We start from the raw sequence: 24,558 nt of genomic DNA on the forward strand, positions 1-24,558 counted from the left end.
CCTTCAACAAGAAATGCTTCATGGAAGTTGTTCTTTTCTCTTTGAAAATTATTCATTCAGAAAGATGACAAAGAGGTGTATCTGTGTTTAATGGCTTCCACTATAAGCAGTGGTTCCTGTGGCATGAAGCAGGGGCAGCACTACCTGATCTTCCTGAGTATCCCAGGCTTGGGTAACAGCACCTTTACCTGTTAGTTTTTCTCAAGATTTTGCTCTGGAAATGCATAAGTAAAGATGGGTTTGATGACAACTGATTGTGGACAGTACAGTATATACATCATTGTATTAATGTGACTGGTGATATCTTCTTTTTCACAGTCATTTTTCTTCTGAAACTTGAAAGCTACTGAAGATTTATTGAAAACTGCTCTCTTACAAAATGACAATTTCTATCTTGTTAAGGATTGTGGGGCATCTGAGTAAAAAAGGCTTAGCAGTGAAGGAGAAAAAGAAGGAACAAACAAAAGCTTGAAGACTTGCCTTCCTCCCCCTCATTTTGCTGCATAAACTCAAAGTGCTTACCAAAAATTACTTTTCAGAAGCCAAACCGACATTATTCTGCAGCAATGTTTTCACAACTGACCCTGGTTGCAGCTTGATGTTTATAGCTGAGCTGCTCTCAGAGCTGGTGTTCTGCCAGGAAGGAATTCCTGCAGCCCTGCTCCAAGTACTGGGCTCCTGCTGTCCCCTGCTCCGCCCAGCACTTGCACTTATCTGGCAGTAAGATGGCTGGTGGAGATAAAGCAGCAGAGAATTAACCCTATAGAAAGATGATTAATTTTCTGCTACATTTTTAATTTCGGTACCTGAATGGATTGTGTCACACTGGGAGAATCAAGATGATGTGCAGAGTGGGTTAGTGCAGCCAAGGTGAGGAGGAAGGGAAGTGACTTCTGGCAAATGCCAAACTATGAAGTCGGCTTGATGGTACTGTACACCAGCCATCTGCCTTCAGATCCACACATACATAAATCTGTGCAGAGTTTGTAAACTCTTAGGCAAGTTAACTGTGCCAACAGCCCTGGTAATGATGAGTTAACTGTCAACCATGTTGATTGTTTTGCAATCTTTCTACAGATTAGAGGTTGTCATTGTCTTTTCTTACACCATTTATTGTGAATGGAGTTCTTTGGTGCCACAAATAAGAAATTTTTGGGTAGAAAGAAAAAAAAACAAAAAAACACATCCTCCCTAAATCATAAAAGCACAAGCTGAGCTTGGGGCTCAGCGAAGGGTGGAAGAAGGGCCAAGCCAACGAAGCTGCGAAGAGCTTGGATGCTGTTCTTGGACACAGTCTGGATGGTCTATTAAAAGTTGTCTCTTATGTCAGTAACTCACATGGGCTGAGAATATTTGTGGGTGAGAGTGCCATAAAGCCTTTTTGTGCTCTTGTGTTTCATGTATTCAATAATAAGAGAGCAACAACACTATAAATAGGAACACCATAGTTGGTAAGGACTGGGGATACAAAGAAGATATGTGGTCTCAGCTATGACAGGAGGGCAAAGAAAAAGGGAAGAAAATGTCATCTGAATCAAGCAACTTCTACAGAAGTGCTTCATTAAAATGAGATTTGTACACAACCCATAGGCAGCACAACTGCCTTTTGCAAAGTGAGCAGCTAGCAGGCAGGAGCGTGCCTTTTTTGGTCACGTTTTTAAAAGGGTTGAAAAATATGTGCTTAGGTGTTGTGGCTTTTGCAAGTAGCATGAGCCTTTGTACCTTGCTCTTCTATCATGGAGAAACTTCTTCCTCCTAATCCTGTCCCCCAGGAATATATCAAAACAGTATCAATCAAGGTTTTGTTGCACCTCACCTACACCCTACAGAGTAAAGCATAATGAACACAAGATGGAAGGACAGATCTGCTCATTTAAAACAGAAGGCCAGTGTGGTGTTCTGATACAAACTGATAATAGATTCACAAGTGAGCTAGTCTGGATATTAGCTGAGCGCTTTTGTTCAGACTTGTTGTGGAAAAGATAAAGTACAAAAAGAAGGGAAGTCTCTTCAGTTTGCACACCAGCAGCCAGCTTGCCGTTAATTGCTGAAAAAGATGGATGATGTTTGTTGTGAGATATTAAATCTGGGTAACCGAATGAATTTGTGTTTTCAAAGTAGTGAATTTACCAGCTATAGCAGAAAGTGACTCAGAGGAATAGGTGGCCAGCAATTCTTTTAACTGATATACCTAAAGAGCTTGCTGTATCAGAGCATTAAATATACATTCAGTTGCAAGCACTTCAGTAGTTTCATAGCAGACATCGTAAGCTCACTGGTCATTAATTATGCAGGTTTTTATCACCTCCCTTGGGCCTAAGTAATTAGCTTTTAGCTGCATTCATTCAAATAAAAGCAAAACATTTTATTTTTGCAGATTTCTGCTACAATTATGGGCTAAATCAACTATACAATAGTGCAAAGGTTAAAACAGTGCTGGAGACCAACGTACTTGTAGTGATAGCAAGGACAATTAAACGTATGAAGTAACACAGCGCTCCTTGCTCGAGAAGAACATCTAATCTCTCAAAGAACACAAAAACCCTTGTATTATTTTTATCTTCTCAACCAGCCTAAGGTTTTCTTTGTTTTCTTTTTTCCCCCTTAACAAATATCTTCTCTTTTCTTCCAATCTCCTAAAATTTGCATGTTTGGAAAAGTCCAAATAAGCATGCACAACACCTCTCCATTGCAGATAAGAGTGCAAAAGAAAAATGCAGCCAAGTGGTTTTCTTCTGAGAAGCGGTCAGGAATAGCAGGTTGTTTTCCCCCTGAGAAACAGCCAGCAAATTGGAATCTCTGTATATTGTTTTTACACTTTGACCCTTCTCCTGGAGATGTGGCCAAAAACAGCACACAGAGGGATGGATGACAGCGAGGGTATGTGCTCAGTTGAAGGATTTTCGCTGCACATTTCAAGGTTAGAAAATGCTGTTGAACTACAAACAAAAGGGTGAAAGAGTTATTTTTCCCGGTTAATCTTCTGACCGCTTATTACATCAAGGCAATGAATGATAATTGCTAGTAAGGAATAGTTAGGTTAGTTATCAGGAAGAGAAGCACAATAAATGTGCTATTTGGAAATGTAGAGGAGGTCGGTGATTTGTTTTACATATTTTTTTAGAGAAACATTTACAACCCCAACACTCTATACTTAGCTATATTCTCTTTTGATTATTTGTGGCTTGAAAAGCTTATTTCCTGAGTCCTTGTTCTCTACAGTGCTTGTACTAGGGCTGCTCCAAAAGTAATGCCTCCTATCTTATTACACTGACCCACAAAGTCAGAGGATGTTGGTGGTATGGCAGCAGAGGCTGAACCTTCTCACCAATATTCTTTTTGTTGTCATGTGGCAGATGAAAGCAGAGAGGCAGTATGACAGAATGGCTTCTGATATGGAGCTGCGCAGGAAAAGAAAGGTGTGGAACTGAATTCCTCTACGGAGAAAAAAGGCACCCATTGACAGCCATCGACACTTGCTGAACATTTATGGAGACCAAACAGTGGATGTGATCACAGTGAAGTGGTGGGTGGTGACGGTGAAGTGGGTCACCTCCACTCTACTTTATGAATGCAGCCTGCAGGCTCCTGTTCATCACTGGTAAAATATATATATAGCCAATGGTGGTGGCTATGTTGAAAAACAATGTTTTGTAGCCAAGAATTTTCTCTACCTAATAGTGTTATTGGTTGTATTTTTCATGTAAGTAAATAGGAGCTGTTGCTTTTGGAGTGACATATGTGTCTGTGTATGTAAACAATATATATATACATATATTACATTCATCTTCTCATAAAGAAAAAGTAATCATTAAAGATACAAAACTTAGCAAACTGAACTTGATTTGATACATTTGAGCTCTAATTTATGAGGAAGTAGAAATCCCCTTTCAACACAGATGTACAACCTATGGTTTCAGAAACTGTAATGCTTTGAAAATGATCACTATTAAAGAGTGGTATATTTAAAACAAAACAAAATGCAAACTTGTGAGTAGTAATATACCCCACACAAAGTGAAAAATTCAGTATGAGAGACCACTGCTACATAACTAAATAGCTACTGCTCCTTCCTTCATGTGAGAGAGAATAGGCAGACTCTGAGAACTTACCAAGTCCACGCTGTACTGAATCATGGTGGATCAAGAGCTGTTTGTACAGAGTGTTTGAAACAGGATAAATGGTTCCAAAGCCGTAAAGATTCTGGAAATGAAAGCCAGCATCATCAGATAAAATCACTCCGCTTAGCAGTCATAAACAGAAATATTGTGCTAGGATCTTGTACAAATCTTTACTTATGCGATGTCCTCCCTTAGTTGCTATGGTGGTCACAAAATGTAACTCAACTAAAACAGTCTAATTTGAAGGCGACAAATAATTGCTCCAAGGCTTATATCAGAATGTGAAACATGCATTTTTCACATCAAATGTGTAAAGAGAAAATGTCTCTTGCTTATGATCACCGAGAGGACATCTGAAGTAGCCCAGGCTGTAGCACCTTTACAGGTAGGCATCTCTATTTAACTGTTTGAATAACATGTAGGCACATGAAAACCTTTCTTTTCATTACAGTTCTGTTTTGGCAAGGATGATATAAAAAGTGGGTAGGATGTTTTTGCCATTCACATGAGAAAATCTGCAGGGGTAAGTTAATTCAGAGAGGAAATTTGTTACTGTAATGGAAAATGAGATAAATCATCCACACTCATGAGGGAGAAAGCTTGAAAGTGCTTCTTGAACCAGCTTTTGTGATGCTTTGGATCCGTTGTCTCCTTTTCCTGTATGACTATTATATTACATTTAGATACTATTGTGATTTTAATAAAGGACACGGGAGGCCATTCAGAGTTTACTTAATGATTTGTCATTGTTTATTGATAAGAGATCACACGAACACAAAGTGATACCAGAAGCAGAACCTTCTCTCTGTGCTGCCTGGTATGCAGTCAGGCCTGGCCCAAGAAAGATACGGAGGGGCAACAAGTCTTTGTGTAGAGGACATGCTCTATTCCACTCCATCCACCCTGTGCCTGTGTGCTCAGAGGCCTCCTCCATTAGGCCAGCCATCACCTCAGGGGAGCAGTGTGTTCCTCCTGAGCCAACTTACAAACAGATTCCTCAGAAATCAGTTAACACTGCCCTGCCATCGTTACACACAACCAAGCAATGAGCTCCGTCCCACCTGCCAGCTTGGAATCCCTCAGCCCCCGCTGCTGCGCGCACGGGCATCTCCAAGAGGTGCGGTGAAAACATACAAACACAGAACTTTGTGGAGGAGAAGCTCGGAGCCGTTCACCGCCTCACGCAGCCGGTGATGCACGCGGGGCCGTGGGCAGGGCGTGGCGGGCAGCGCCTTTCTCACACAGCGCCCGGCCGCACCCCGCGCTCCCCTCTGCCCTCAGCGGGGCTCGGGGACCGGCTGGGCCTACCCCGCTTCCCTCCCAACTTTCTCTCCCGCCCCCGCGGATCCCGGCGGTGAGGCCGCGAGGGAGGGACGCGGGGAGGGCGGCGCTGCCCCTCGCCCGCCGCCCGGTAGCTGCCGGGAGGGAGATGCTCGCTGTCACTTTCCCTCATCCCCACGCGCCGCCCCCTGCCCTCCCCCCGCTCCCGCCGCCGGCGGTGCCCCGTCCCCCGGCGCCGCGCCGCGCGCTCCCCACCGGCAGCAGGCAGGGCCGCGCCGCCGCCCGCCCGCCTCGGCCCTCTCGCCCGCTCCCCCGGCATGGCCGGGCTCTGAGGGGCGCCGCGCCGCCCCGCCTCGGCTCTGCCCGCCTCTGCCCCGCCGCGGGGCTCGGCTCTGCCCGGCTTCACTCCAATGGTCCAGAGCGACATGGCCAAATCGCCTCCCAGCCCGGCGCAGGAGGTGCCGATGGAGCTGCTGGACAACCCCCTGCCCGCGGCGGCGGCGCAGGTAGGGCGGGGGCGGCGGGGCCCGGGGGTATCGCTGGGATCGGGGGTCGGGTGGGGCGGCGGGGAGCGGCCGGGGCGCGGCCCTCGGCGTGGGCTCCGCGCTCGGAAAAGTTTGGCATCCGGAGCGGCGCCGTCCCCACGGCCCCCGGGATGCGCGAGCCGAGAGCAGCCGGCTGATCAGTGACCTGTCAGTGACAGGTCCCGGCCGGGCTCCCCGCCGCGGTAACCTGTTGGTGCCGTGTGGGGGCGGAGGGGCCGAGCGGGTTCCGAGGCTCCGGCAGCGGCGGCGCGGCCGCTTCGGGGTTGTCCGAGCGCTCAGGTGGACGGGAGCGGCGGGGAGGGGGGCTGCTCTCCGAAAGGTGGCTCCTGTTTAATTGAGGAACGTTGCATAATGCCTTCGAGTTTGCAATAGTTGGCTACAAAGACTTTCGATGCTATTTTTAAACCCAGTCAAAGGGTGGTAAAATCCGATTGCGTGCGTTTTAAATTGCAAACATGCTTGCTCGAGCTCGGAGTTTTTTTCCTTTTGGGGTGGCGGTTTCATTTGCCGCTGCCAAAGCTTTCCCTGACGCCTTATGTCCTCTGAGGCGGTCTGGTGCCATCGCAGGAGTGCCGGATTGCCACGGGAAGACGCTGCCCGTCTGGCACAGGAGCTAATTGCTCCGTGGGTGCTGGGAGCGGTGACAGCAGGGCAAAGCCCAGCACTGAAACGCAGCCGAGATGGGGCTGCAAGTGTCTCTTTGGCTGTGGATACGTCTGCAGTCTCTGAGCGCAGAGCACATTCTGGCAGGGCCGCGTGCTTTGCCAGCCTCTCCAGGAGCAGTGGCAAATAAACTCGTTTGTGTCCCACACCCTTTTCGTATCTTTTCAGCCCTAAGTGCAGAATCGGTGATTGTCAAATCTTGACACATTGTTACTGCGGGTCAAACATTGATCATAAAGCAGATTTTCACCCTCCACCCCCTTTTCACTAGTTAAAAAGAACCTCTGTTTAGAGAGGAAGACAGCTTGCCAACACCTACATTATCTGTTATTCAGGTAAAGTACTTCCATTTTATAGAATTGGTTTCTGAACACCTAAAGCCAAAAAGCCAATTTTTAAGATAGCGGTGACACAGCTTTTTGGTTGAGTGAATGATTTTCAGTTTTCAGAACCAGGCTCTGTCAGGCAAGACAAGAATCACATCTTCATACACACGTACCCTGGACCTACGTAAACCGTTGGTATGGAAGAAATAACTTTATGGGAAAAAAGAGCCCTTTGGCTGAATAATAACGTTCACCTCATTCCTTAGCATGCTCTGCACTGAGAGACAATTATTCTGGTCTGGGATTTTGCTCTATTAGCATGATTTCTAGAAAATCAATATGGTAGGATCTTGCTGCTTTAGAAAAAGCTCACAGGGAGAAGGAGAAGCTTAATGAGAGAGAGTGAGTGATCAAGTAGGTTGCCGACAGGTCCTTCAGCTATGCCCACCACTGTCTTTTTCACTGAGGTGTTTATGTATCAATCCTAGAAAAATGTCGTGCCAAGTAATGCATCAGGAAGGAAAAAACCATGTGAGCCTATGGAGTGCTATCTCTCCTTAAAGTATTCCCTCTGAAGTGCTACTCTTGGTAATTATGATGAAGCAAAATATAATTGAAGAACCTCTGTGTGCTCGTAGCAACCCTCAGGATTTCTCTTACCCAAGAATTTTACTTTTGCAAAGCTGAGTGTTTCTTTTAATCTGGCTGTACATCATGGTCGTTACCTTGGATTGTACCCGGTCATCAATTTTGGCCAAACTCATCGCTGCTTGGCAGAGGTGTGAATGCAGTTAACGCTCTGAAAGCATTTTCTCTTAAAAAATTATGAAATACACGAACTGTTCCTGGATAGTCCCTGCATATAACCTATTATTTTTATAGTGTGTTTTTCTAACAAGATCTGCAAAAGGAATAAATCCCTGCAGGTGTTGATCCTGCCAATGGTACCATGCTCTCCCTGGAAAGTTCTTTGCATTGGGAGCAAGTGTTCCTGTTTCTCTGTTACCTAGAACACTGTGGCTTTAAGTCTGTGTTACTGTAGGTATGTAATTCTGGGTGCTCACTGTGACACCACTCGAGGCAGGGTTTGTGGTGTTCTTTTAGCTATCTGGTTTGGCCAGGCGTGTACATGTGCTGGTGGTAGTGGCACAATTCACTGTGCTTGTAGCATTTTATGTGTCACCCTTCTGTAATAAACTCAGTATCTGATTTTCAGACATCACAGAACAAGCAAACTGTTGAGCCGTATCGGTGGTTTATAATCAGTACCCGATTTTTGCAAAATCAATTTCATTACCACCTTAAAATCTTTCTTTCAAGAACCCTCAGATCTAGAAATCTGAATCCAAATATGCAAATGAATCATTTTAATTAACGCAGATGCTATGGCAATTTGTATATAACATACTACATCAGGGCATATTAATGCCTTTCGAGGAAGTTTTCGGTCCTTCTTTTTTTTTTCTCCCCTCATCTAATTTTTTTTTTCTGATCCCAATTAAAAGCCCATTAATCCCCAGGAATCACGAGATGTAATTTCTGTTTTCCCATATCACAACTTCCTGGCTTGTGCTATAGGAATACTTTGCACTGAGGTCACTAAATTACGTGGGATATTTCTAAGACAATATAATGAAGACGTTTAGCAGGCAACAACAGGCTGCCTCGTCGAAGGAGGAGGCATTGTGCCCTGGATGAATTCTTCTCTATTCCCCATTATCATTTTCCTTCTGTTTGTTTTGGCTTTTTTTTCCTTGCCTTCTTATCTACTTCCAGTGCAGGTTCTAACAGCCTGACACATCTGAAATGAAAACAGTTCCCTTCTTAATTGTTTTCTCCAGCTCCTTCACTCGCATTTGGATTTCCCGTGTGGCTCGGTACTGTTCTGTGCTCCCCCCTCCTGGCCCAAAGGCAGCTGGGTGGCACTTGGCATGGGCAGGTGCTGCCCGCTGCTCGGGGTGCAGTGTGGGGTTGGGATGGGTGCCCTCAGATCTCATTCTATCCTGAGCATAACTGATGCTCACGGGAATTTTGGAGTAATGTGAGTGCTGACAACTCGAGAATATCCGTGCAGTTGCTGGCCCTGCCCTTCCTAGGTTTCTATCTGTCTTTTCAGATGACACCGTTCCCTCCCGTCTGTCCAGCGGTGATGAGGGCTGAAGGGAACGGCGATATACTCCCCACGGATTAATCACACTGCCCTCTGCTGCTCCATTTTAGCTAAGCTGATTTATCAGGATGTGCAGCGTTTACTTATTCTTCCAGCGAATGTTTGCAACATTGTATCTCTCCGGTCTAACTAGAGGGAATGCCTTGTAGGAGGCAAACAAACACAATTTGTATCCCCTTTTTTTGCTCATACAGTCACAACTGCCATTCTCAATAGAGGCATGGAAGGCTTTACTTTCTTCTGGCAGCATCCCTGCAGGCCAGATGTGGGAGCAGGACTATATATGAATAAAGAAGAGAAGAAATCAGACTAATACACTGGACTTGGTCCTGGGCAAGAGGTAGTATTTTCTGTCCTGATATGGTCACCTCCTTCACCCCTTGCTAAAAAAAATACATTTTGACAGTCATTAACTAAAGAAAGCCCTTCAACTTTCAGCTGTTACTTTACGGATAACCTTACTATGCTTTCAGGGTTTGTTTTGCATTGTCCAAAATTCACCAGTAACAGGTAAAGATGTGTGGTTGTCTCCTCCAGAGACATTTCTTTGTCACTCAGGTGTTGCACGTCATCAGTATCTGTGGACTATAGTTACTGTTTGCATTTTTTTCTTAACATCTGCCTAGTCTGCAAAGTCTCTCTGAATCAATTTAGCAGATTCACTCCTAACTTCTTTGAGAGTTAGCCATTTTCTAGAGGCAATCTCTGTTTTTATCTTGTTTTGTCTCTGGGTTTGTCAGTTTGAACTGTTGTGGATGAAAAGTTCCTGTACCCTTCCAAGCTTGGTTTCTCTGGGTTCTCAGTTACTTCTGCTTCTTTTTTCTCAGTTCTTTTCTGTGCCAGGACAGGAGAGTTTCAAAATAACACAAGGCAACCCAAATCAGCCTTCCTGCCATGCAGGGCAAAAAGAAACTTTCCATAGGCAGCCGTTATTCCTGCAAGTCTTTTACCAAGACAGGTCTCTTTTGTGTGTAAAAGAAAGAAATAAACTCACTGCGAGGAGAAGGTGCATGGCCTGCAACTGTAGTGTCTGATTCTAAAGGCTGTGGGAGACATGGTTGGGTTTGGGCACAGGCCTCGGTGCCAGCTGATGTTATGAGTTCTGTTGGGAGCAGACATTGTCAGTGGTGCAAGGGGGAGGAAGGCAAAAGGATTCGACCAATGTGGTGTCCTGAGTCTCTGGAAAGTGGAGAGGTCAGGTTCAAAACCTGTTATTTGCTGAAGTGGAAAATACTGGGTGCCCAGACCAGGGGCACCAGAGGGAGAGTGGGAGGACAGGGAGCTGGCTCAGAAGTGCACAAACTGGTGAGAACTGGGCTATTTCTGGTGGAAGAACTAGAAAGACTTTATTGCAGACCAGCAGAAAGGTTTCTTCTCAGCAGAAGTGGTTTCTTCTTAGTGGGAGAAAAAATGGCATTTGTCAAATATTTATATTGAGATGATGTATGCAAGTTTGGATAAGTAATCTTATTTGTGTTTAGTTGTTTTGTTGGATAGTTATTAAATTTTAAGGAAGGTCTGTTGAATGCACTTAGCAGCCTCAGCACTTTAACTTGTGAGAACTTGGTGTGAACCTGGGGACTATGGAGATCCTCAGTGTGATAAGATTTCTCAGGGGATTCCCAGTCTTTTCTGTATTGTCATCATTGCAAGTGGTGGGGCTTTTTGTTTGTTTGTTTTTGTTTTGTTTTTTGAAGAAATCCAGGTTTTGACACCTAACTTTGGGATTCTTCTCTGCTATGGGAACATGAGTCTGTGTTCTGTAGGCAGCTTCCTCACTGAAGGCGTATCACAGGGCAAATGTAGGGTGAGCTGCAACCCCAGCTCTAGGAACAAGGCCAGCCTTGGACACATTGTTGTGCCCAACATTGCTGTTGCCTTCATTCCATTGGTAGGATGGAGCTAGGGAGTCCTGGGAAGCTCAATACTGAGGCCTTTTTCTTTACCTTTTGGTACTCTTTTGATCCTTGTAACTGGACATTTGTTCGTTTGAAGTCATGTAAGCTTCATTCCAGCTCTGAGTGTTTATTTTCTGTTTTTGTTTTGTTTTGTTTGTTTGCTTTTCTCCCTGTTTCCTTTCTGAGATAATTTTCCATTTCAAGACTTGAATCCAATTCAGCAACTTTGATGCCTAATTCTTCTGCTCCTTCTTTTACTCTTAGAGTAGGTCCAGCAGAGGGAAGCTTTCCATGGGTGGTTCCTGTTTCCTGAATTTATCTTTGCTATCAACCATGGTATCAGTCTTGATGGTTGATACTATTTTATCTATTATAATTAGTAAAGACTCAGGCTTACACTACGTCTATTTCTCTTTGGTATAAGATACCACTGGAGTGGCTGCTGGTGAAGGCTTTTCCCAGACTTCCACTGAAGATCAGTTCCCTGGCTGTGTATAGCCAACCATCTGAAATGTTTCAACGCCTCTTCCAGATGATAGGATTTTGATACAATGATAAAGCATGCCTTCTACTTGTTGTGTGTGTTAGAGGGTTAAACATTACAGATAGATGCCTTTCACATATTAGAGCAGAAACTCATTAAAATTGGAGGGATTCACCGGGCAACGTTAATCTCATCTATTTGCAATAACTTGAAGGAGCTGTATATGAAACTGTTAATTACTAGGAAACTGCTGTTCATGCCTTTAATGCTTCGTATGATCCCCATATTTTGTTTGATTACACGGTCTGAACAAAGGTTGCACAATGTACTTGTGCGTCAGGGCTGGAAAACAGTCGTCCTTCACTTTGTTAAGTCTCTGTTGATGAAACTGCTCTTTACAAGATGACTTCGGTAGATTTTTTTTTTAGGGCTACACATAGTCTGCCAGGTATTTTAAGAAGCTGTAGGACATAAATGCGTGTGGTTGTGTTTCTTGTCTCTGGCAGCTCCGCTGATTGTAAAAGAACTTCACACATCTGACTAATAAACCAAGCTACAGTTTTGATCCTGTAAACACTTACAGGCATACAGATCTTTGTTTGTGTAAGGAGTGATGCTGAAATCCAGTGGGAATGTTTCCTTCAGTAAGCTTCTTATATAAACAGACTTATTGTCAAGACTGGAGCCTGCTGTATTAAAATGAGCTGGGTTGAGTTACGGTACAGGATGGATTTAGGGTGGTTCTTGTGGGCAGGACTACTATGTTTAAAGAAGGTGCCTCAGGTTGTTGCTTTTGCTGGCCAATGCTCACACATCGTGATTCAGCCCTTTATTTTTAGCTACACAATTACAGCCGACTGCTGAACAGAACATAGATTAGACAGCTGATTTTCATAGGGAAATCACAATAACATATTGGGTTCACTGTGATTTATTTATTTATTTTCCCCACAGAATTACATGTATCTGGTACATTATGTGTTTATTTTTTCTTTTGGTACAAAGGATCTTGTTCTTGCATGAAGCTCTTATGCAAAAAAAAAAACCAAAAAAAAAAAAAAAAAACCAAAAAAAAAACCAACCCCAAAAAACCCCAACATTAAAAGAGCAAAACATAATGAATATGACAGGATGAGTGTTCATGGTTCTTCACATGACAGAGACACTTAATCATTTTTTGAAATCTGTTTGTTTGTAGAAAACTTGTCACATGTTTAGGACAAAGTTTCCAGAATTTCTGGCTGTGGGAATAGGCTTGGAAGGCATAGAAGGCAAATGTAGTTCCAGATTGGTATCCTTCAAAATAACAAGAACAGCCATCAAATCAGCCTCTTCGCACATACTGAAGCTGTCCTCCCTTTCCTCTAACTCGGAATCAGTCCGTGCAGGAAAGCAGCTGCACCATGGGCCCTCTGTACAGCCTGCCATCCTGTCTGACATGTGCAAAGTTGCCATGCAGCTGGTGCCCTTCAACAGTTTTTTGCTTATATAAGACTGGAACAAAACTGCAGGCTGCTGTGTATGAAAAAAAAAAAAAACCAAACAAAATAAGAAACAATGACTGAAAAATCACGATAAGAGTGCATTTGAGGTGGATTTGGGCTGTGATGTTGCCTGAAATGAAGGCTTTTAGTTGTTGCTATGCAGGTAGAGAAGCAGTTTATCTCACTGCTAGCAATGCTAGTCTGTTTTTTTTTTTTTTATTTATTCTGGTCTTGTTTATCTTGTCCTTGTAAATACTGTTGTACTGTTGTACTGTTCCTATTTTGCTTTTGCAGTAATTTTTTTGTTTTATAAAACTGAATAAATGATTCTGTAAGTAAAGTAAATATTAAAGAGACTTGTTGCAAATACAGAAATGTGATTGTGGAAGAGAATATATATTCATTGTTCTAGTATCTCCTCAGAGATTACACAGTATTGTAATGTCCATTATGTATGAAATTGCCTAGTTTTTTATGTAGATTCTTTATATACTTGAGTTACTATTGAATACCTTGAATGTTGACAGGTAATTGTGCCACTCTAGTTGCTTCAGTGATAGCAGTTTTTAATAACTGGTAAATTTTGATTGAAAAATAAAGTGTTTTTATATAAAGATGATCAATCTTAAAGACAATTTGTATGTATTGCATGTGATCTTAATATTCTATCTTGTCGTGTGGGACAGAGATGACTTGCAAAGAGCTGTCTAACAATAACTGGAAAATATCTCCAATGATTTACGGGCAATAGCGCTTCCAGTCTACTCTTTATTCTTACAGATCTGTAAAGTCCTTTGTAGGATCAAAATTTTCTTCATTTGCCAAAGATTCCTTTTAGAAACACAACCATGTGAAATCATTCCTGGTTCACTTTTCAATTTATGTTTCGTGACTTACTTGACTCATCAGAAAGTCATATTTTCATCCCTGTGATATGCACTATGCTATTTTATTTTTTATTTATTTTTTTAATAGTTTGACTTAAACCACATGTCATTAGTACTAATTCTTGTTTGCATTAATTTGGCAAAATGTCTTTACCATAAATCCACAGTTTGGGAGAAGATTGTTGCTCTTAAGTCATTGTTAGTTCAATGATGTAGCACATTAAATTATTTTGCTGAGAGTCAGTGTCAGGCTGGCAGATCTATTGTTTGTTTTTAAAGTACAATTCTGGTGTAATGCTGGAGTCTAAGCAGAGCTCTGAAGTCCCCCGGAGTTAACATTAGTGGTCTGTATATAGCCTGAGGCTCTGCTCCATCTCTTGGAGGCAAACTATCTGCATTTGTTGATTTGAAAAATGATCTTACTTAGTAGTGCCTATTTGTCATCCTCCACGATTACTTTTAGGCTCTGATGTGTTCTGTCATATTTAACATTTGTTAGTTAAGAGTCAAAGCTCAGACTTTGAAGTCATATCAGTAGATGGTTCCAGCAGGAAATTTTAACTGCCTCTGAGCCTGTCCTTTCCTGCTATAAAAGCTGATGGGACTTGTGTCCGAAACTCCTTCTTGTTCTCTGCACATTGCTCAAACCCAGGAGGGGACACACTTGTGCACCCAATCAAGGTTTCATCCTGAGGTTTGCTGTCTGCACTGTAACATGTTTGCAAGCTCATTCTCCAATACACTGATCACAGTTTTCTCATTGTCCCTACACTCAGGACCAATAGCAGCTTATGGCCAGAGATGGCTGGATTATGTGGATACATGGACTGAGAGTTTCAAAAAATAATAATAATAAATAACTAATATAATTACTTACTGTAACGTAGTGAGGTATCAGCATACTGGCACACTATTAGCAAGGCTTTTTAAAAGTTATTTTCAGTGGTATGCTTTAAATCAATTAGTGAAATTTCTGTAAGGGAATTCATGCTCTTGGGGAAAGGACAGTGAGTTAATCTGGGGGGAAGATATGGTACAAATAACTGAAAATTCAGCATGTAGGTGAGGGTGGCTGCTGTAGTTTTTGGTTTCTTTTTTTTTTGTTGTTGTTGTTGTTTTTGTGTGTTTTTTTTTCCCCCTGGCTTATGGTGGAACTTTAAAGTTAAGTGATGAATGCAAGATGGGGGCTAAGATTGGATATATGCCAAAGTAGACCTTGGAAGAGAAGAGAAAGACCCTGCTTATTGCTGGGACCTGTGGGAGGTATTTAAAGACAGGAGATGTGAGCCAGAGAGATAGATTAATAAAGTGACCTTTAAAGCAGAGTGATGAGTGACAAAAAAGTACATTTATCAGTCTCAAGGAAAATAACATTTGAAGTTGTCAAGACATGGTTTTATTGCGAGTTTAGATGAACTTTAGAAATATGACTAGATATAAAGGGCTGTATCCTAATGTAGTTGTACAGAATAAATCTGCAAGATTCTGCCTTATCTGGAAACATTTGAGGTGGTCACAATGTGGTTTACTGTCATGCCCTAAAAGGTGGTTGCAAATAGCATGGTTTGGAACTCTTACAATGCTTTTTCAGTTATACGTACCCTTCCAGTTTCATATTCAGTTCTTTATCTATTATGATATTTTTCCTCAATTTAACTTTCTTTTTTTCTAAATTGTCATTTTTTTTATGTTTATCCTCAGTTCATATCTTCTAAATCAAAGAGCTGTTGGCTACTGCTTGCTGTTCCCTCAGCTGACTTGGCTCACAGCCGTGGTGTGCTGGAGGCTGACCCAATATTGCCCGTCCCAGCTTGTGCATTTAGGCGAGCTGCAAAAGTAGCTGTATTTTTTAGTTATTTTGACTTGTGTGAATAATACATCTATACAAGTTTGTAAGTGCTTCTCCAAACCTGAATGTGAAAAAATAAACACTGAAAGCTCAATTGGCCAAATCTAACTTTGTTAATGAGCACATACGCATGTAGCCCATTAGTTACTTACTGAACAGTGGTTATCCATTGGCACAAAGCTGATCATTTGAAGCTCTGCTGGCCTGGTAGGCACTGGTAAAGCTTGAGCTGAGAGCTGTCTGTGCAACACAAACTAACGCTGTATCCCTAATCTGTTTCCTTTTTATTTCTTTTTGACAGTCTTATGGTAAAGGGGCAAGAAGAAAAAATCGGTTTAAAGGATCAGACGGGAGTACGTCTTCTGACACTACCTCTAACAGTTTTGTACGCCAGGTATGTGGTATTCAGCTTTTATGTCTAGAGGACTTGGTGTTAATGTTCAAATAATTCTCTTTTACAAATTGTCAAATCAAAGAGTGATGCTGTAGCCTGAGGATTAGTACAATTTTCTGCCAAGGCAGGGAAAAATATTTGGTTGCTATTGCTTTGATCTTGGCAGAAAAGTATAGTAGTTTTCATTATTTTTTTGCTGTAGTGCTGTCAGGTGATTGAAGCTGGAAGAGGAGGTGGAGGCTCACAGCAGTGCCTAAAGGGGCAACATTTAGGAGAAAGCATCAAAACCTACTGGTCCTGGGGATTTCCTGCTTAAAATAGTGCTGTGCAAGGCAGTGCTCACTGTTATGCTTTCCTCTCGGTGTTATTTAAAGGCATGGTTTGGAGGGTAAATTCCTGGCAGCATTGTGCCCATCAAACAGATACTGAAAGGCCAGGAAAAGCTGCAAGGTTCCATAACCTGTTCCTGTGTACGAGTATTTGGCATCCCTTCTTACATGGAGCCTTGTGAGTGTTCAATACAGGGGTGGGTGCTTGACGAAGAACTTGATCTGGTCAACAGAGGTAATAAAGTACACAGTGAAGGATCTTTGGCTATAGAACTAAGAGAGCAAGTTTCTATGTGCCTATAGTAGAGAATAACCCAGAGAGCACAAAGGGTGCTTAGAGCTGTACCATGACTGCAGCTATCCAAAGAGCCAGAAACGCAATTGTTTGTTCCTCGCTGATTTAAGCTGCAGCATTACAAACATAGATTTGTTAACTTTTTTTTGAAGGGTTTCTGGAACTCAGAAGGTTTAATTGCAGTTTTTGGTTTTACTATAAGGAAACACCCGACTTCCCTCTCATCTATCTTGTCTTGCATGTGTCCCAGTTTCAGAATGTTCAGTGACTCCATTGCTATTGCATTAGTTGTTTCAGTATGCATCCTCTGTTTGCAAAAAATGTTCTGCTTTGTCCTTCTGTGATCATACTAGCAGGTTTTGTGATAGGCCATGGATTTGAAAGAGACAGGTCTGTTGGATATAGATGTGAAGTTTTACTTGATCATGAGAGTTTGTCAGTGGCAGTGAACAAGATGAAGAAGAAAACCTGGATCAATAAATCACTGATTTATGATATTTTGTCCTGTTCAAAAATACTCTGAGAAAGACAAAGTAGTGTTTGGGAGCTGCAACAGATCTCCCTGTCCCGAGAATTCTTTGTAAGGAATCTGTTTTGCTGTTTTCCTTAGCTCCTCCTGGATGTTGAATTCAGCTTGGAACATTTTTAACAGAGTAAGGGTGTTTATTTTACACCAGCTACGCACAGCTCTTTGACTTTCTTGTTTACTTAAGTGAGGTCTGAATTTAGACTTAAGTATCTCTTCTTGGTATCATTCATAGGAGCAGGGCAAAGAAGATGGATCTTCAGACTCTGCATAGATGTTCAGTTGGGTTATTGTAGTCAACAGAGATCTATCTGATTATAGAATGTGGGAAATGATTCATCAACATTTTGAAAACAGAATTATAAATCAGGGTAGGTGAGCTATAGTCTAAAGGAGTCTGTATAAATTCCAGGGCTGTGAAGGGAACGTAGACCACAAATACCTCAAGAACAGATTTTTACAAAGGAGTTTTATATCATTATATAACTCCAATTTTAGTAGTTACTCAAGTGATACAATAAAAATGGCTTTTTTTGTGGGGGTGGGGGGTGGGGAGTGAATTGATCTGCTTGGAAAAATCAGAGATTTAAAAGACATCTGAAGAAAACTCAGTTTTGATATGATATTGTCAGTGAAAATAATGAAGGGGTGTTAATGGAGAAATAAGTTATTTGGTGTTGTCCAAAACTAAAAATAAAATATAAAAATCACAAACATTCCTAGCAAATCATTTACGAGTAGAGTTTGAGTTGTACCAGGTGCATAGAAATACATCTTCACAGTTGGTGCTAGAAGGTTTATTTCAGACTTTAGACTGCATCTTCAGCAGGCTTATCTGTGCTGGTCCTCCTGGGACTGCTTACTCTTCTCTTATGCTAATTAATGTATGCTCCATACATTAAGCAGAGTGGGTGCAACTGCTTTCTGCTGGCTCAGCTGCTCTGCCCTTCCCTCCCTGCTGCATATTGCCTTCTCTTCATCTCTCTCTTGGAGAATATTTTACATTATATAAATGAACTTAATTGTTCTGCCATAACCATTTATTTAAAGGAGAAAAAAAATGGGTCCAAGACTTTGATGAAATGGATGAGTGCAGCAGATAAGTAGAACGGACAAATTAAAAACCAGTAGAACCAATAATAGGCTCTCTTATGTAGTATTGTTACCTCAAAATTGGAAAGTCACTTTTGGTTTGGTGAGCTGTTTGTAGGTGTGCGGGCAGTAATTGTGATTTGCACGTGAGATGCATGCAACCTGTTTGTTTCCGCAGTGCTCATTGTGCCTGTTGATGCTTTTTTTTTTTTTTTATATTTATGTTTTCATTTTCCCCTTGACTTCTTTCCTTTCATCTCTCTTCCTTTCACACTTACTTCTTAATTTATCCTGCAACTTCCACATGCACCTCTACAAATACTGCCATCTATGTGACAGAGTGATTCCTGGAGTTGTCCTGAGCATTTATTGCTGAAATCTGACTATAATCAAGAAAGAATGTCTGGAAAGTCCTTTTGAGTCATCTGCAGCTGACCTGGCCTTTCACTGGGTGAGCTTTGAAAGGCGAGCAGGTTCTTGCTGCAAGCGCTGCTGAGAATTGGTGCTGGATAAGAGAAAACAAATATGTTTAGTCCTGAAAAAATGTGTAAGAGCAACATGCTGGAGATACTGTGCAAGAGCAAGTTGGAAACAGGATTCAGACATTTCAATCCATAGAGATGCTGGCCATTTGAGCTAAAGCTACTGTAGGAGTAGGCAGTTGATGTCTATTACTTGCACTGACAAAGCTTTATTGTGTTTGTGTTTTACCGTTTCTTTAAGGACACATGCACCTCTGGCTCCGGTATGTTCCTGGCATGTTTCCCGCAGTGCATACTAAGTGCTACAGTAGTAAAAACAATGCCAACTTAGTTTTATTTGAATGAGAGAGAACAAAATAATATGTTATTCAAATTGCTTGAAAATTGCTGCTGTTGTATAAGGAGGATGAAATGCACTCTGCACGACCCTGTGCACAATGATCTTTTCCATTGAAATTTGTTTTTTAGAGTAAGAAAAAAGAGCAGAGCCATTTATCCAGTGTTGTTACTGGTACATATAAAAGAAGCATTAAGCTGAAGCAAGAGCAATTTTATACATACATATAAGATAAAAATTTTAAAGCAGTTTTTTTCAATGCAGTTAAATCCTCACTGTACTATGAACTTTATCTGTTGATGTGGATTTTTATTTGTGTTTTTCACTTATGATACTGAAAACTTATAAGGTTTTAGGAGGATGCTTAGTATCATATTCCTATCAGCTTGTTTTTTTTTTATTTTAGAATTGTTTGTTTCATTTTGTCTCCAGAGTATTATTTATGATGTTGGAGCATTAGAAAGTAACAGCTTGGACTTCCTTCCATTTGTGAGCAGCTCCTGTTTGACTTTTCAACAGCAGAAGGAAGAATTATTTTTTTTCCTATGTTGTGAACTCATATTAGCAATTAAGCAGTGTATTTGGGAAGTAGAAACACACCATGCTTTAATTGACTTCTAGCTAACTTTAATCAGTTGTCTTTAGGGAGCTGAAGAACACTGTGTTTTCACCGTCTTTTCTGAGGTTTGGAGTGATAAGCAGCTTGTTGTTGGGGTAAGCTAGGAAAGACTGAATTGGATCTGATCTGTGCTTGCTGCCATTTTGACTGATGCATGGTAATGATTTTGTTCCCAAGGGTTTTTCAAAATACCCATCAAACAAAATATTTTGCAGACAACACTGTGGCACTTCCCAGCAACATTATTTTAAGCAATTGCATGTTCTGATAGCATTACATATTTTGTGCTTGCACTTCTGGACCTGTCTTTGTCAAGGTTTTATTTTAAATCCTAATGATTAATCACAGAGGCAGTCTAAGTTGTTGGGATTTCTGTGTATCGCAAAGACAGATTAGGTTGTGAAATAGACCGTGTGCTACAGACATGCTTTCTGAAATATTTAAGGTTTTATAAATCTGTGGGGTTTTTTCTGCCTCTAAATGTTGGCTTGATGCCTGTTACACTGTGTTCACTCAAAAACACAGCTATAAATAATTATGTAGGGAATTCATTATTCTGCTACTTTCCTCTAAGGACATTTGCCTAGCTGTGTAATTACCTATTGAATTTTATGAATGGTAAAACTAAGATTTGCACTAAAAATCTATTTGAAAATATTGACTTAGTTTTGTTCATAAACAAGCCTCTTAGTCTTGAGTTCACCAGAGAACTGGGCCGTGTCAGAAATGTATTCTTTTAATTGATTTTCTTCAAGATACATAGCTTAGCTGTGATTTACCTTTTTCTGAGGGAGCGAGCTGCTGTGTGCTGATCCTACACGCAGACTGCCAGTCTGTGCACTTGCAGGCTGAGCCACGGAGGTTGGCTGCACAGCATGAGAACAAACACTGGCTTTGGTCTTAGTACTCAGCACTAACATCTGCTAAAGGCAGATGCTTTCTCTGCTGGGACTGTTCTGGCTTCTTGAAGACTGTGTGCAAACAAGATTGTGGCCAGCCAAATTATCTAAATTAAAAAAAAACAAAAAAAAACGTTCTTTTATAATTAAATATATTATTACAGTCTTTGTGTCCCTCTGATTATGAGATGTGTTTGACTTGCAGAGAGAAAAAAAGCTTTCCAGGTTTGTTTTCGCTTATAAACATTAGAAAACAATCTGTGTCTATTTTCTAGAGCTGTTTTTCAAACACTGATTGAAATACACAAAAATATATACCTAATGTTCTGCTTAATTTTACCATATTTTATTTATGAAGCTAATGTCTGGATATATTTTCTTAGATTTTTCTTGTCTTTGTCCTAATTTGTACTGATTTCACTGCAAACAATGCCAGCGATGTCTGTGGATACGCACTATGACATCTGTTTATTTGAAACAGATTAAAATCTTTGTTTTGTGGGTTTCTAATTGGGTGGAATTCTAGCATCATATGGTTTCTACTGTGAAATACAAGTTCTGAAGGGAATATATTTCACTTGGATAAAGCTACTTAGAGTTGGGGTTTGTATACAGAGTGTGATTTCAGTATGGCTTTGTTCTATTGGCTGTAGTGGGAGTTGCCGAGCTTTCCTGTTAAGTCCAGTGTGCGACCATAAATCACAATCAGACAGTGGAGTTTCAGGGTGATGTGCTTTTTGTGCCAAGCAATATTAATCAGTCTTTAGTCAAATCCTGTGAGTCTCTGTTTATTATGATACAAAGTGAGATAACGTCTCTAGGAGCTGTGCTAGAATAGGAAAGAGAGGGTTTTTTTGTTTTGTTTTGTTTTTTAATGTATTTCTTGTCATATGAAGTATGCCAAGTTGATAAGAGTGGGTGAAGCATTTAGAGAAATACAGGGATCCATAAGAACATTTCAGATTGGCTGTTGATTTAGAGCTTCTCTCATGGCTGACACTTCAGTTCCCCAGTCACACAGTAAGATTTAGATAGATGGGGAGCAGCAGGAGGAAAAGATATAGGAGAGGAGTGAGTTGGGAGTGTGTGACTGGAGGAAGGAAATGGGGAGGGCAGAGAAGGGGACTTTCCCTTTTGGTGCCAGTTGTAAAACTGCTCTTCAGGCTCTGTGTACATGGGAAAATCACATTAGGCTCATTGATATATACATTTCCTCAACTGTAGTAAGGGTTTGAAAAGTCTCCTTTTTTGGCCTGGAGAGAATAGAACAGATGCCCCTATGAAGCATGGGATTTTGGCATGCGTGACTGTAGGGGAGATGGCTGAGAAAAATCCCGGCGGAAAGGAAGTTCATCTGCGGACTTCAATTCTTTCATGGGCCCTTTTTGCCTCAGATGGTTACTAAGAATAGAAAGCAAACTGCTGCCATGTGTTTAAAAAAAAATAAAACACCAAGAACTCAACAAAAAACCTACACCCTCTAACTAAAACAAACAGGCAGAGCATCATTAAAACTCTTCTTATGTGTCTGTTTACTCTTTCCATGCTTCTTGTAGCAGAGTATGAGAAAATTACAGGGGAGAATGACTAAGTACAATGCTTTATTAAAAACTGAAGGCTACCTCCTTCTAGCCTTGAGCAGATGTTTCTTTCAGTACAGCTGAAGTCTACACAGCCTTTCCAAGCAGCAGAGGGAATGATGGCATTTTGAAGATGGGATCCATGTTTGATTACTGCTGAGGCGACTGGCAGTTTCTTGTGGGATGGCTGAGGTGGGCAGTGGGTGTTTTGAAGTATTTGACAGGACACACACAGCCTCCTCTGAGAGGATTTGGAGGAGCAGGCCCTGAGGTGGCGGTGGCAGCTGTGTAGGTAGTAGCTCTTGGAATTTCACCTGCAACTGTGCTTTTGCTGCTTTCCCACGTGTGCATCCCAGTTTGGACATAATAAAGAGAGGAGAAATGTATTTATTTTTTTTTTCCTAGCTGCTCAAACAGCACCCAAGTTTACTGGCACCACGTACATCCCTTTGTAGCAAGACTTTTGAAGGCTGCAACAGGACTTCTGTATACCAGAGCCCTGAGGGATTTTTGCAGGTGACAGGTGACTGAGCCATAGAGATTGAGCATGGACTCAGCTCATCTGGCAGATATGAGGTGTTTCAGGCAGATGAGCAAACTGGTGGAGAGTTGCACCATGTTTGCAATTTTGCTGAATGTACCATTGGAGACTTCTATTGTACTGCGTGGTAAAGGAGTAAGTGGAAAGGCTGGAGCATAACAGTGTGTTTTTAAGGCTTTCTCTTTGGCCAAATATCTTCATGACTGGTGATTGCTTTCTGGCAGTCTCTCTCTTGAAGCATTATATTAAGCAACGTGCTTTCATGACCTGAATGTACGAAAGCCTTTCAGCTGCTTTGTGAACCTCCATCCCTCTCTTTCTTCATGTGCTGAATGCAGCTTTGCAGGAGCTCTGAGGGAGAAAGGCTACATGGTTGTAAAGAGTTAAATCAGAATTAGAAATAGAATTGAACAAGAATCAAGTGGTTTGTTTTATTTTGTACCCTGCTTATCCCAGGAAATTCACTGTGGTTTCTGGTTCTCATGTGCAGCATTGTCTAACTTGAAATACTAATCTTGAACGTTGTGGTGAGATGTAAGGTTCTTTTATACTTTCATAGATGTCTTCTAATTATATTAAGCATGGGCTTAAAAATATCTGCAGTGGTAAAAGTTTTCCACTGCGTATGTTTAATTGTACCCAATACAAAACCTGTCCAAAAATAATTTATGAAGTTTAATGCAGTATTTTGACATTTTCGTACAGGCTGAATTAGTTGGAGTAGATTTGATCTGGGGTTGCTTTTCAGACTTTTCTTTTTTAAATGGAGCAATCCACTGTAAAAAGTACTTTTTCAGCAATGTGTTGGTTTGTCTTTTGAGAGGATATTTTAAGTCATTTTTAAAGTTCAAGTTCATACTTATATCTAAATGTGCTGTAAACGTAGCTGCTGACTTAATTATTTTTACAGAAAAGTAACTTTGAAATCATTTTTGTCAATTTAAATACTGTATTGATTTTCAGGGCCTGTGCTTGTGCTGCATGATTCTGACTGGGAACAAATGTCTGACCCAAGGGAACAGATTGGTTTTCCCTAAAGTAAATGTCATCTCACACTCCAAAATGCAAGTAGTTGCAGGAAGAGATGGAGCCTGGCTGGCCACTACGCAAACTACTTCCCATTCCCCTGGTGTCCAGCAGAATCCTTCCCACCTCTGCTGGGGGTATGGCAATGAGGAGAGACACTCTGCAATTAGTCCGAGGGATCCATTGAGGCTTTTTTCTCACAATAACAGTACATTCCTGCTCAGACTCAGGAACCTTTGCTTCATACACCGTTGATCAGATACACTGCAATGTATATAAGTGCAATTTCTGTGTAATTTCTCACGGAGTTGCCAGTTTTATGGCAGTTGCAGCAGAGAACTGTCTTCCCTTGGGCTGTTTATTTAGACAGTACTTCCAACACTGATTATATGTTCCTATAGATTTGAATGTTGTTTTTTTTAGTCCGGTCTCACTCATCACTTTCTTTGTTGGTGTAGTAGGTACATTAAAAAGCTTAGTGCTCCATTACTGCTGAAAAGAAATGTAAATCTTCAAATGAGTTTATAGTAAAGGCTTTTCCTGGGCATTGAATTGTGGAGTGCACATCTTTTTTGATGGGCACATAACATTTTAGTTCCCAGTTATAATTGGCTTGAAAAATGGTAGGATGTGAAGCAGTCCTAGTTATTATGTAAATCTGGAAAGCTACCCTTCCTTATTAGGCCATATCTTAAGGAATATCTGAGTTGTTCTGTCTCTGTTCAGATGC

At 41.4% G+C, this 24,558-nt stretch overlaps 1 protein-coding gene and 1 long non-coding RNA gene across 7 annotated transcripts in view; one reads left to right on the plus strand and one right to left on the minus strand.

Annotated features, from left to right (window-relative positions):
* Window positions 1-5,495, minus strand: part of LOC107309057 (uncharacterized) — a 46,049-nt gene extending 40,554 nt beyond the window's left edge. The window contains exons 1-2 of the long non-coding RNA XR_001553054.3: window positions 5,183-5,495; window positions 4,113-4,203 (exon numbers count right to left, since the gene is read on the minus strand). This is a non-coding gene — a long non-coding RNA (uncharacterized LOC107309057). The remainder of the gene's footprint in view (window positions 1-4,112; window positions 4,204-5,182) is intronic.
* A 67-nt stretch (window positions 5,496-5,562) lies between these two features.
* CACNB2 (calcium voltage-gated channel auxiliary subunit beta 2) overlaps window positions 5,563-24,558 on the plus strand; it is a 220,394-nt gene continuing 201,398 nt past the window's right edge. For 4 of the 6 annotated variants that reach the window (XM_015853451.3, XM_015853450.3, XM_085538679.1 and 1 more), the window contains exons 1-2: window positions 5,605-5,908; window positions 16,010-16,102. In XM_015853451.3, coding sequence (XP_015708937.1) covers window positions 5,813-5,908; window positions 16,010-16,102 — 189 coding nt within the window. In that variant the 5' untranslated portion in view covers window positions 5,605-5,812. Of the gene's footprint in view, window positions 5,909-16,009; window positions 16,103-24,558 lie in introns of all 6 variants that reach the window. The other 2 variants (XM_015853453.3, XM_015853452.3) reach the window with 1 other exon arrangement.

This window comes from Coturnix japonica, chromosome 2 (assembly GCF_054131305.1).
Source record: "Coturnix japonica strain WE chromosome 2, WE-NBRP24, whole genome shotgun sequence".
NCBI lineage: Eukaryota > Metazoa > Chordata > Aves > Galliformes > Phasianidae > Coturnix > Coturnix japonica.